The sequence below is a fragment of the Ipomoea triloba genome, chromosome 1, assembly GCF_003576645.1.
Source record: "Ipomoea triloba cultivar NCNSP0323 chromosome 1, ASM357664v1".
In the NCBI taxonomy this organism is placed as follows: domain Eukaryota; kingdom Viridiplantae; phylum Streptophyta; class Magnoliopsida; order Solanales; family Convolvulaceae; genus Ipomoea; species Ipomoea triloba.
In genome coordinates, this window is record NC_044916.1 from 9,461,657 (window position 1) to 9,474,778 (window position 13,122).

The window sequence follows — 13,122 nt, forward strand, 5'->3', positions numbered from 1 at the left end:
AACTGCAGAGTTCTTTGGCTATATGGTTGTCATATCCTACTTAAAATTAATTGGTGATAAGTAGGTAGACATTAACCATTTAACCGCAATCCTCCCTGGTAAGCCATAAACCACATCCCAAATCGAGCATAGGCTGAACTCAGCCAACCCGGTCAACACCCACTAATAAATATAATAATATAAATTAATATTTAATTATCAAAAGTCTCTTAATTAATTATTAGTATTTTGTCCGCTTTTTTTTAGTTTGATAGTGTATGGAAAAATATAAATACAAAAATAATAAAATCATTTTAAAAACTCAAAATTGATATAAAAAATAAATAAAATTTAGGTATATCCAAACTAACCCAAAATAAATCCTGAATAATTTCACCCGAACCAGACATATCTGAATTAAGTTTGATTTGGATATCGGGTGTCAAATTAAAAAAAAAAAATCACCCGAAATTTTTGAATATCCGAAATAAAATTCAGGTATCACACACCCGAAACGAACATACACCCACTCATACTCATAAGTAACTATTCAACCCTAAATATTACATTTTGATTAAAAAATATTACTCCCTCTGTCCCATTTTAGCTGTCCTATTTACTATTCATTGGTCAAACCAACTCTTTCTTTATTACTTATTTTCTTTAGTAATTTTTTATTATTTTTAAATTTAATTTTTTGTGTTTAATAGTACTTTTAATGTAGTTTCTAAATATATAAATTTTATATATTAATGCTAAACTTAATATTATTAAAAATTGGATTAAAAATAACTTCAGTCATGCCTCGTTAAACGAATCAGACAACCATGTTGGGGTGGAGGTAGTACAATTTTTCCTCAAAAGTATAACATTTTTCATTTACAAAGTAACATACAACTTATTTATAATTAATATTGCATAAGTATGACATCTCATCACACAAATAAAGATCCATGAGACAATTACATAGGAAACTCACTCCATTCCTTAATAATCATGAAATATTTTCCATTAATATCTTATACTAAAGTTATTTTGTTTTGTTTTCTTAAAGGGTTACACTTGGGTGAGACCGTCTCACGGATCCTTGTTTGTGAGACGGGTCGGGTCGGGTCAAAGCACCATGCAAATGTCATACTTATATATGTGCAAATGTCATACTTATATGCTCAAATATAACACTAACCAATAATACAATTTTTGTTATTTATAAGAGAAAAAGTAATACATTTTTCATAATAAGTAATGTTGACAAGTGCCCCTTACTTATAAGGGCAAATATAATACTTTTGAGGACAAATGTAATACTTTTAAATCGAAATGTAAAAGTATTATATTTTCCCTTAAAAGTATTACATTTACCCTTATAAGTAACAAAAATTTTATTCCTGATTAATATTACATTTGAGCATATAAGTATGACATTTGTTCATATAAGTGTTACATTTGCATCTTGACCCGATCGACCCGACCCGTCTCATGGTGAGACGAACTCACACAAGTTTTTGTCTTTCTTAAATAGTAATATAATTTCATTAACGTCTTACATACTTGCTTGAACAAGTCAATTCGTAACAACCTCACACCAGCTGGTGGATGGTGCAGCTACCATGCAATATTCCAAGCTCTTGATGTCTTTTTCCTCCTTTATCGGAATTTCGAAAAATCCATTAATCAACCCAATCATCTACGTCGTAATTTCCTTATCTCTTTTTTATTTTCCGCTTTTAATTGGACATCATAATAATTTAAGAAAAGTCTGTCACTAAGAGCATCTATATCAGATGTGGGGTTTTTGGAACAGGACACGCTGAGTTGGCAGTGAGAGAACTCAAGTGAGAGAATTTGGAGGATCATCTGCAACGCATCGGGATATTAGGTTCCCAAGGAAAAAAGAAATAAATGCAGTCCACAGATGCTGTGCGCACAGCATGCGCCCACTCGGGCGCGTGCACTGCACGCGGTGGGCGCGTCAGGCGCGCCTGACAACCTCTGTTATTTAATTTTTTTTAAAAAAAAATCATATTTTTTTTTCTTCCCACTCCCCTCTTCTCTTTCCTAATCACACTTACAAAAACTCCTCAATTACCGTGAAATATACCCACTACTAAGGATGCTTTAAGGTTCATAAAATAGGTCGTGATTGGAATAGTATTCCTAAGTATATGCCTATTTTATCGTTCGATAAGTTCGTTTATTATTTCGGAGAATAACTTATTCTCCTTACAAATGGAATAATTGTTTTAAGGAAAATTTAGGGTGTGTTTGATTCATATATAAGTTTAGACATAAAGAATGAGTATAAAAGTCATGGATAACACTTGTGTGAGCTTGTTTCGCGAGTCTCAATCCGTAAAACGGATCATATATTTAATTAATAGGTCAAATCTTTGATTAATGGTGTGTCAGATCTTTGACCTCATTAATCAAAGATCTGACATGTCTCACAAATTGAGACCCATACGTAAAACGGTCTCATACAAGTTTTTGCCAAAAGTCTCACATACACACACACCCAAAAACAAAATCTGATATTTTTTAAAGTAAAGATTTACGTGACCATTGCACAAGCCCGGCTTGACGCAAGATTTGCGCCTCACACGGGGTAATTTTGTGGTTTTTCTTTCTTGGTGGGCCCCACATATCTAATAAAAACCAAGGTCCTTCAGCAAAAACCAAACTTACTATCTCTCGTCTCCATCTCTCCTACACATAAGCATGGTCTCCTCAAAAATTACCCCCAAAATCATTATTGTGATTGCCCTTAGTATTAATTAGACCATTTCTAAGTTCTTGAGAATATTATATTTTTATATTACTTAATTTGCCCTTAACTATTTTTGTTACGTATAAGAAATGTATATAATAATAATAATAATAATAATAATAATAATAATAATAATAATATTATTATTATTATTATTATACACAAATTTTATCAAAAATATATCATTCTGTATAGACGTTTTTAAATGTTTTAATTTTTGAATTTATATTCTATTCTTTATGAGATATTTCCTTTCATAACTAAATGTGATGTTATTCCATGTAACAAAAAGAAATTTGGGAAATTTTGGATTAAATGTTTTGTAGGATATTTTAAAAAGTATTGTGTTACGTTATTTTCTTAAAATTATCTCTTAATTATTTTATCTTATAATATATATGTTATAATTATATTGAGCAAATACCAATTTTGGTCCCACGATTATTAGCAAAATGACAATTTTAGTCCCACGACTATTGTTTTAGTACCAATTTTGGTCCCACGATTACTGTTTTAGTGCCAAAATTCATCGCGTCGGTCATCCGTCCGTTTAAAATGTGCCGAAATCTAAAATTTTTAAAGATATTTTTATCCTTTTCAACTCAATATCCCAATTTGAGCATGAATAAAGATATTTAAGCCCTAAGGTCGATCACAATTCACAATTCTCCACCTCAAATTAAGGTAAAATGAGGAGGAAAACTGCGAACTTTGATCGATCTTAGGACTTAAATCCATTACTTCATGCTCAGATTGAGATATTAAGTTGAAAATGATTAAAATACTCTTAACAATTTTAGACTTTTGCACGTTTTAAACGGATGGGTGACCGGCACGATGAATTTTGGCACTAAAACAGTAGTCGTGGGACCAAAATTGGTACTAAAATAATAGCCGTGGGATCAAAATTGGTAGAAATTAAACATGTAGATCAAAATTGTCATTTTGCTAATAGTCGTCGGACCAAAATTGATATTTGCTCTAATTATATTTTATTTTTTATATTTAATAATACATAAATTATTTTTATATATGTATCTCTTCATGAGTTAATTTATGAAAAACTAATGAATATAATTGGTGTTTTTTAAACTTAAAAATAATAAATTAAAAGAGAAGAATATACTTTTAAATGCCTCTTAAGTCTTACTACTCCAAAGCGGGACAGTAAGGCAATAGCCTCACTAAATGAGATGGAGCTCTCTATTCTCACTCAATTGGGGAAAATATTTCAAAATTAAGAAACAAAAAACTTGGCTTGTATAGACTGTCAATTTTCAGAAGAGCATTATGAGGCTATGAGCACAAGAGTTGCAAGTGACACAAGTTCAATCCTTTTTAACTCATTTTTGCACCTCCCCTCGTCCTACGCCTCGCCTGAAAGAGAGTCTTTATAATACACAATTAACATATTATGTAGATAATATATTAATTAAGTGTATAATCTATTAATTCATTAACATGGACCATGGTTAATACTAACTGCAAGTACATAATATGAATATCGTTTTGGATTAGTGTCCACAATAATGAAAGATGGACACTGATCCGTGGTATAATTTGCTGAAAAAATTGAACGTGCCATAAGAATTCAAAAAATATATTTTAAGTGAAAATTTTGAAAGACATTTTATGCGAAAACCAATCATTTTTTTACTAGAATGAATATTTTTTTTCTTCATAAATTTAATAGTCAAAACACTGAAAAATTTTAAAAATAACTTTTGAAAATCAATTTGTGAGTTTTCAAATTGTTACTAAGAAAGAAAAAGAAAGAGAGAGAGAGAGATGAGATGTACACATTTAGGTGCTGGAAATGATCTTGGAAGCTAAGATTCCAAGCCTAGGGGGTGCTCCCTGGTATCATTCCAAAAAAAAAAAAAAAAAAAAAAAGGTAAAATTAACCTTTTCAGACTACACATTATGTATTACTTATTTATTTATTGAATACTATTGACTCTATTACAATGTAGTATCTGTTCATACATACTTTCTCAACCAACTGAAGCACAAAGAGCCAATGCCCTCACTGGGGATGGAACCTGTAACCTCTCACTTGGGAGGGTACTTATTTAAAAAAAACTCACATATCAAATTTTTTTGAAAATATATATTTAAAATGTTGGTCAAAATTAGGTTATACTTAGAATTAATAAATGAAAGTAAGGAAAATGACAGTTCCAATCTCTTAGTTGTGATAGTTGTGGTATAAAGAGTACAAAGGGTGAGTAAGGATTCTCCAAATCCGCTCCTATCCAATCTATATTCACTTAAAGTGGATGCGATGCTGATCCATTTAGTATAAATCCGCTACTAGTAGATTGGATGTTGTGCGAATATGACTTATCAAAATTCATTATATCTATGTGCAAATATGACTTATCGAAATTCGTTATATCTAATTTGCTCTGCTATGCGTTTTAATCAGTCGGGTAACTGTTCGAATTCTAATCGGAATGGACCGAAACACAGACTTTTGAGCTGTCATTCGAATTGATTGATCATTCGAATTTTGACTACTCGTGTTACTAACTGGATTATTGGAAATTTGAGCGGAATAACTCTAAGTCTATAAACTTAAAGAGATTGAGGGCTCTAAAATTCCTAATCAATTGGTATTATCAAAATCTAAATACAAATGTTCCTAACACATTATTCGTGGTATAGATTGATTTTTCAATTATTTACAATATATAAATTTAATTTTTAAATTTCCAATCTCCAATATTAGGGGTTTGTTTAAATTCTTAGAGCCAAACTCGTCATCTCAATAATAAAACATAAAGATTAACTCTACATTGTAAATAATTGAGAAAATATAAATTATATATTACCTTGTAAAGAATCATTAATGTTCGTATTCAAAAAAATCTATATACAACAATTAGAATTGATGGAATAAAATGTGATTATCTCATACATATATGCCAAAAACCTTGTGGTCAAGAGACATAATTGTGACCCTCCTAAGTAAGTGAGAGGTCGCAGAGTCATTGTATTCAAAAAAATCTCATACATATAATTTTGTATTTGGCAATGTTTATATGGTGAAAACTCATTTTCATATGGGCCTACACCTACTCCTTTTCTTACTCCAAATTAGGAAAAATTAAAAGCAAGAGCTGACTTTGTGCACATGCAGTGTGAAATGTGAACATGATCTCCTTCCCCTCCCCTCTAGAGAATAGAGAGGGATTTGGGAATTAGACAGACTGTCATTGTCTGTCAGTGCAGAAGTCCCAATCTCCAACTACAAATTGCATATTTTTTCTTCCAACCAGACAAGACATTAGAACAACAAAATACCATTTAAAAAATGACAATTTTTTTAAAAAATATAAACAGCAGCATTACAGCTCAAAGCCATTATTGCCATATAAGCTCGCTTCTTCACTTCTTCCTCTCACCTCCCTCTTTCTCCTCTAGTCCTGAGCAGCCTTGGTTGCAGAAAAGCTCACAAATTTAGCATCAAGGCTCGCGGATCGCCGCTGCCCAGATCCGCATTTCGCATTCTTTATCGGAATTGGAAATCGAATCCCCAAAATGTACGGCAGAGATCCGTGGGGTGGGCCGCTGGAGATCAACGCGGACTCGGCCACCGATGACGAGCGGAGCCGGAATTTGCACGAGCTGGACCGGGCGGCGCTGTCGCGGTCGCTGGACGAGACGCAGCAGAGCTGGCTGCTGGGCCCCACTGAGCAGAAGAAGAAGAAGTACGTGGATCTGGGATGCATAATTGTGAGCCGGAAGGTCTTCAAGTGGACTGTTGGGTGCATAATTACCGCCGCCCTTTTGGCCGCCTTCATCACCATGATCGTCAAGCTTGTGCCGCGCCACCACCCTCACGACCCGCCGCCGGATAACTACACCCTCGCCCTACACAAGGCGCTCATGTTCTTCAATGCTCAGCGTTGTAAGTGTCACCTAAAATTCTTAATCTATCACTCACTCAGTTAGTCACTGAAACTGATGGGTTGTGCTTATTATATATATGCTTTAATGTCTCTTTAAGTGAATGATTGATTGGTTTGCAGGTCTAATGAATTAAATTCATTTATCTTTAATTTAGTAATTAACTTGATTTGGACTTTAGTTTGTGAATTTGATGAATATTATTGGGAATATATTAATGTTTGAGATTGATCTATAGTTAGCAACTCTTAACAAAATTTTGCTGATTATTAATAAATAAATATGATGAATCATACCATGATTTTTGTTTTTTTTTTTCATCTTTTAAGTCTTCTTTAAGAAGTGGTCAATTTGAGAACAGTAGTATCATTATATTTTCTAAGGATCTTGCTTTGAGGATGGCTGCTGCAATAGTGTCTTTGAGTTTGGTTAACAGTATCTCCAGATAAAACTCAGATTTTAGGGGGAGTATGGAATGATTTCAATGTTGTTTCTCTTACCTCTCATTATTGCTGTCTTAGTGTACTAGTTATTGGATCTTCTTTGCCTTGGAGTAAATGTAAATCCCAATATTGATTGATCTTTACAGCTGGAAAACTACCCAAGCACAATAATGTATCATGGAGGGGTAATTCAGGGTTGCAAGATGGCAAGTCAGATGCTGCAACGATGTTTAAAGATTTGGTTGGTGGGTACTATGATGCCGGGGACGCAATCAAGTTTAATTTCCCTCAATCTTTTGCCATGACCATGCTGAGTTGGAGTGTGATTGAATACAAAGCAAAATATGAAGCCACCGGTGAGCTGAACCATGTTAAAGAAATAATTAAGTGGGGTACTGATTACCTCCTCAAAACCTTCAATTCCTCAGCTGACACCATTGATCGAGTTGTTGCACAGGTAATGTAAATGTTACGGAGTAATAAATAACAATTCTTTTACTAAGTATGATTCTTGCAATTTCTGCAGCAGTAAATTATAATGGCCGTATTTCATTATTGCTTTTATCAATGTTCTGTCTTGCTATATAATTCATTGCTTTTCGATATTATTTAGCTGGATCTTCAGTTCTGGGTCTGGATAGTATATCTAAGATAGCTTGCTTGATGACCGCTTTTACTGATTTTTCTTACACTCTGGTCTGATTTGTCCAAATATTTCTAAAGTATGTGGGTGGACTCTTATGTTTATCTATTAGGTTGGATCTGGGGATACTTCGGGAGGGAGTACAACACCAAATGATCATTATTGTTGGATGCGCCCTGAAGACATGGACTATGATCGGCCCGTGACTGAGTGCCACAGTTGCTCTGATCTTGCTGCGGAGATGGCTGCTGCTCTTGCATCTGCATCCATTGTATTTAAGGACAACAAAGCCTATTCACAAAAACTTGTCCATGGTGCTCGGACGCTCTTCAAGTTTGCTAGGGATCAACGTGGCAGGTACAGTGTCGGTACTGAAGCTGCAACTTTCTACAACTCCACTGGCTACTGGGATGAATTTATCTGGGGTGCGACCTGGCTGTATTACGCAACTGGAAATTCTTCCTATCTTCAACTCGCGACAACTCCAGGTCTAGCTAAGCATGCGGGTGCTTTTTGGGGAGGGAAATTTTATGGTGTGATGAGCTGGGATAGCAAGCTTGCTGGAGCTCAAGTAAGTAGATAATTCTTTTTGCCTAAAAATATTTCTGCCTTATCTTTCCAACTACCATCTTGTTTGAGTTTGTGATTTCATTTCTTTTCTTATTGAGCACTCAATTTCTTTGAGAATTTTAGTGATGAAACAAACAGATGCTTTGCTATCATTTTAAACTATTGCAATTGAAGTGATGGTTGTTCATTTTGTTATTAGGTCCTCCTGAGTCGCATGAGATTATTTTTGAGCCCCGGATATCCTTATGAAGAAATTCTGATGACATTCCACAACCAGACAAGCATAGTCATGTGCTCCTACTTGCCATACTTCACCTCTTTTAACAGAACAAAAGGTAAAATTGATTGATTTAACATTTGGACTTATAGAGTTTGAAGTTCCTGTAGAATTGTGTATAGAGTTTTAAATTTACGGGCCTGTTGCAGGAGGCTTGATACAGCTCAACTACGGGGCTCCTCAACCTCTTCAGTATGTAGTAAACGCAGCATATTTGGCTACCTTGTTTGCTGACTACCTTGATGCTGCTGATACTCCCGGGTGGTACTGTGGACCCAATTTCTACTCTATTGATGTCCTCCGCAAATTTGCTGCAACACAGGTAATGTAATGTAAAATCTCAACTCTAATTTCGACCGGGGCTTCTTCTCTTGATGGTAGAATATTTAATTTTATACCCAAAGAAGGATGATAGATAGATACTTTTATGTTTATGCACATAATGCTAGTTTTGGGGTGACAAGAGAAACCCACAATCACTACTCGAGGGTGTGCACTGGGTAAACCCCGCCTTGTGACCCTAGCCGGCAAAAGACTACAAAGAGGTAAACCAGCTTAGGTTGCCCATAGCTGACCTGCTCAAACCAAGAGGGCTGGGATTCAAATTCGTGACCTTGTGGTTAACAGATCATACTAGTTGATATGCTCACAATGTTGTGTTTCTTCTTTGACTTCAATTCCCAGATTGAGTATATCCTTGGCAAAAACCCAAAAAAGATGAGCTACGTCGTGGGATTTGGGAACCACTATCCAAAACGTGTTCACCACCGTGGCGCATCAATCCCTAAAAACAAGGTCAAGTACAACTGCAAAGGAGGATGGAAATGGAGGGATTCCAAAAAGCCAAATCCAAACACCATTGTTGGAGCCATGGTTGCTGGTCCTGACCTACGCGACGGTTTCCAGGATGTCCGGACTAACTACAACTATACCGAGCCAACCCTAGCTGGCAATGCTGGTTTAGTGGCTGCCCTTGTGGCTTTATCAGGAGTAGGAGGAGGAGGGGGAAGAAGTGCTGGAATTGACAAGAATACTATGTTTTCTGCAGTGCCTCCTATGTTCCCCACCCCACCTCCCCCACCAGCACCTTGGAAGCCTTAAAACAGCCTTTGGGTAATTGGGTTATACTCACTTCATTTCCACTTTTTGATTGATACTGGAATGAATTCTGACACCATTACACTTGAGCCAATACAGAAATATAAGAAACACAATGGGTGGGTGGGTGCGTCTGAGTGTGTGATTCGTTCGTGTTGTATACAGGGAGGATCTATGTGTATAACAAACAGACCAGTGATGTGATGTATTCTTTGAATTTTGAAACACATAATATAAATTTTCATACCATCTGCTTCACCGCATAATTCTTGATTTCTGTTGGAGAAAGGTGTACCATTCCATTACTTTACCACTCAATACTAAATGGAATGTTAGCTAACACATCCAACACCCTCTTATAAAGTACAACTTATTACCAACAGCTTATTCACTCACCGGTTCAGTAGGTAGTATTTGAAGAAAGATCTAAGGTTTGAATCTCAGCAGCAATTGTGTAGGAATTGGGGATTATGCCCAAAGTGGGTAAATTTCTTTTGTGCACTGGCATTTGACTCTAGCAGCAGCTGTGTGGGAACTGAGAATTATGCTCAAAGTGAGTAGATTTTTTTTGTGCATTGGCATTTGCCATTATCTGTTGAGCCATTGAATTACCGTGATTTGTATATTTCTAAATATAAATATTCTGTTGAGTCGGAAGGTTGAGATTGGAGATTCAACTGAAAAGAAAAGTACAATTCAGTACTTGGTGACAACACTTGTTGGAATGTTTAGTAACACATCCAAACAAAATCCTGTGAAGTACAACTATAAACACTCAGATATAGATTTATTGGAATGTTTGCTAATAGATCCAAAGAATAGCGTGTAAAGTACAACTACCAACCCTACCGCTAGATAGGGATTAGGGACCAACAATAGATCCAAAGAATAGCGTGTAATCTCGATATTGCAATCTGTCCGTCAATGTCAGACCCACCTTGCCTATTTGTGGTTCTTGGAATGTTTTTTGCATGCATAAAAATTTTGGGTATAATCTCTGAGTTGGCTTAAGAGCATAATTTTGATGGAGTTCAAATCAAAACAGATGCTCAACAGATTCTTCTTAGCTCCATTATGATAATTTGACGTCTTATATTCTAATCTTAAAAGATATTTCGTTTATTGTCTCTTTATTTCATAATGTGAGTTAATTTTGTTAAACCTTCTATTAATTATGTGGCTCATTTTTTGGCCATAAACGCTAGTTTGTTTGCAGGTACCCGGTCTTGGTTTAATACCGGTCTCTCTTTTCTTTATCAAGCTTTGTGTAATGACGTTATGGTGATTTAATAGAATTGTGTTTTGTTTTCAAAAAATTTTAGTATAATCTTTTGACAAATGGGAAATGGAGTTTTTTCTTAATTTTTTCTCATGCAAGAGCAAGATTTTTGTGGTCATAGTTGTTAGAAAAAACACTTGTAAAAATTGAGTGAAATGTACTGCCGTGCTCAGGGCAAGATTTTAGGGTATGAAAAGTGCTCAATAGCACATGGCCTCAATTTTTAAAGGCTCCAATATTTATTTTTGACCTAACTATTTAAAAAATAAAAAATGCAATTAATCCTGAAACTCATCAATTTTTTTCCCAAATCAATTCTCTCTCCTAATAATTAGGACCTAATTAATTAAGAATGCTGCATGGCAAAACCGTTATGTTTCCCCAACGGCACAAACGATGTCTCAAGCGCTGAATCTGCAGAGATAACTTAAAACATGTACCATTCACCCGTTCACCAATACCGCATGAGAAATTGATTCTTCCCCTTAATAACAAATCGTTCTACTTGCATTCCAAATGGTAGCGGTAACACAACAGGTAGCCACTAGTCAGGTAGTTTCAAGATATATAATTTTTTTTTATTTTTTAAATTCTGTTTGTTTGGACTTTGAAGATAGTAAGTTAGTAGGATTCTTATGGTCTGGTTTTAAATGTTGCGCTTATAATTTTAGAAGGACCTCATTTATTTACATGAACAAGGTCATAAAAATCCAAAAATCGGCCCTAGCGCGTGCACTGCATGCAAAAATGTTTTTTTTTCATTTTCTTTTCTTTTTCTCCACTTTTTTTTTCTCTCTCCTTTCTCTTACATGGAGCTTGCTCTTATATCATGCACTTTAAGGTATTTATATTTTTAGGAAAAGGGTCAAATAGGCCCGTAAACTTTACGCCAAAAGTCAATTAGGCCCTTAAACTTTTAAAAGGCGCAATTAGACCCTCAAACATGTCAAATTGAAGCAATGAAGTGCAAAAACAGGTAAATGACCTGTTATTACAGGTTCTTTGTATAAGTTCGGCGACCGACGACACTTCCGACTTCTGGCGACCGGCGACGACCCCGGCCGCCATCTCTGGCGGAAGACCTTTGGTCGTCTTCTCCCTGGGAGAAGGTGAAAAGTTTCTGGTCGCCAATGACGTTTCTGGCAATTTTTTACCGGTAATCAAATTACAGGTAAATTTGATTTATTTGACCAAAAATGACATGTTTAAGGGTCTAATTGCGCCTTTTAAAAGTTTAAGGGCCTAATTGACTTTTGGCGCAAAGTTTAAATAAATCTATAGTTACATAAAGTTATTACTTTAAGTATATAAATCACTATATTTCTATTATTTGATTTATTTCATAAAGTCACAATTATAGGTATATAAATTCACTACTGCAAGTTCATAACAAATTATTAAAACAATATTGATAGGGAATATCCCTCGCCCGTATAGACGCATACTTGCTAGGTATTAACCCCGTAGGCCTTTCGGTCCACTTCCCAAGCATGCTCGACCCCGCCCGAACCAAGGTGTAAGTTTATTTCCCCAACATTATTAGTTGATGTACCGTGTGCCCTGAGTTGGGGCGGAATTCCCAATCTTCACGCTCCAACCGTTTGTCCCGAACAGAAAGCCTTATGCACTTAGGGGGTAAATATAGTAAATCTTGCCCTACCTGATCATGCCATAATCAGATACGCCAGGGATCTTTTTGCACATAGACGTATCGACGACGCCTATGGCTTCCTCCATGCATGCGGGACACGTGGCGGACATGCCAAGTTCCCGGTAACCCTCTATATAAGGCACATTTAATGCCTTGAGGGGAGACTTTTGAAATTTTCTCACTAGCAACATACTTTAGCTTGGGGACATCCGACCCACTATCTCAGTTACCTGAGCTCATATACCTACAGCAGAGATAGTACCTAGTTGTGTTAAGATACCTGAGAGTATTTTCCACATCAAATATATTAACCTCCCCATGAGTCCAAGAGAACCAATCTCATCCATTAAAAAAACAGATCATATGAGAACCTAACCTCTCCATGAGTCTATGAGAACTAATCTCATCCTAATATGCACACGTGTATTTTTAATCCCCCAATTAATCTCATCTATAGATTTATTTTTTAATGGATGAGATTGGTTCTCATGTATTTATTGGGA

The 13,122-nt window shown here is 35.5% G+C and overlaps 1 protein-coding gene across 1 annotated transcript; it reads left to right on the forward strand.

Moving 5' to 3' along the window:
* The first annotated feature begins 6,098 nt into the window (after positions 1–6,098).
* On the forward strand, positions 6,099–9,955 carry LOC116028829 (endoglucanase 25-like). Its single transcript, XM_031270660.1, has 6 exons — positions 6,099–6,659; positions 7,248–7,558; positions 7,857–8,315; positions 8,514–8,649; positions 8,741–8,913; positions 9,276–9,955. Exons 1-6 carry the CDS (start codon positions 6,290–6,292, stop codon positions 9,690–9,692), a joined length of 1,866 nt encoding a protein of 621 aa, XP_031126520.1. The 5' UTR covers positions 6,099–6,289; the 3' UTR covers positions 9,693–9,955.
* The last annotated feature ends 3,167 nt before the right edge of the window (positions 9,956–13,122 follow it).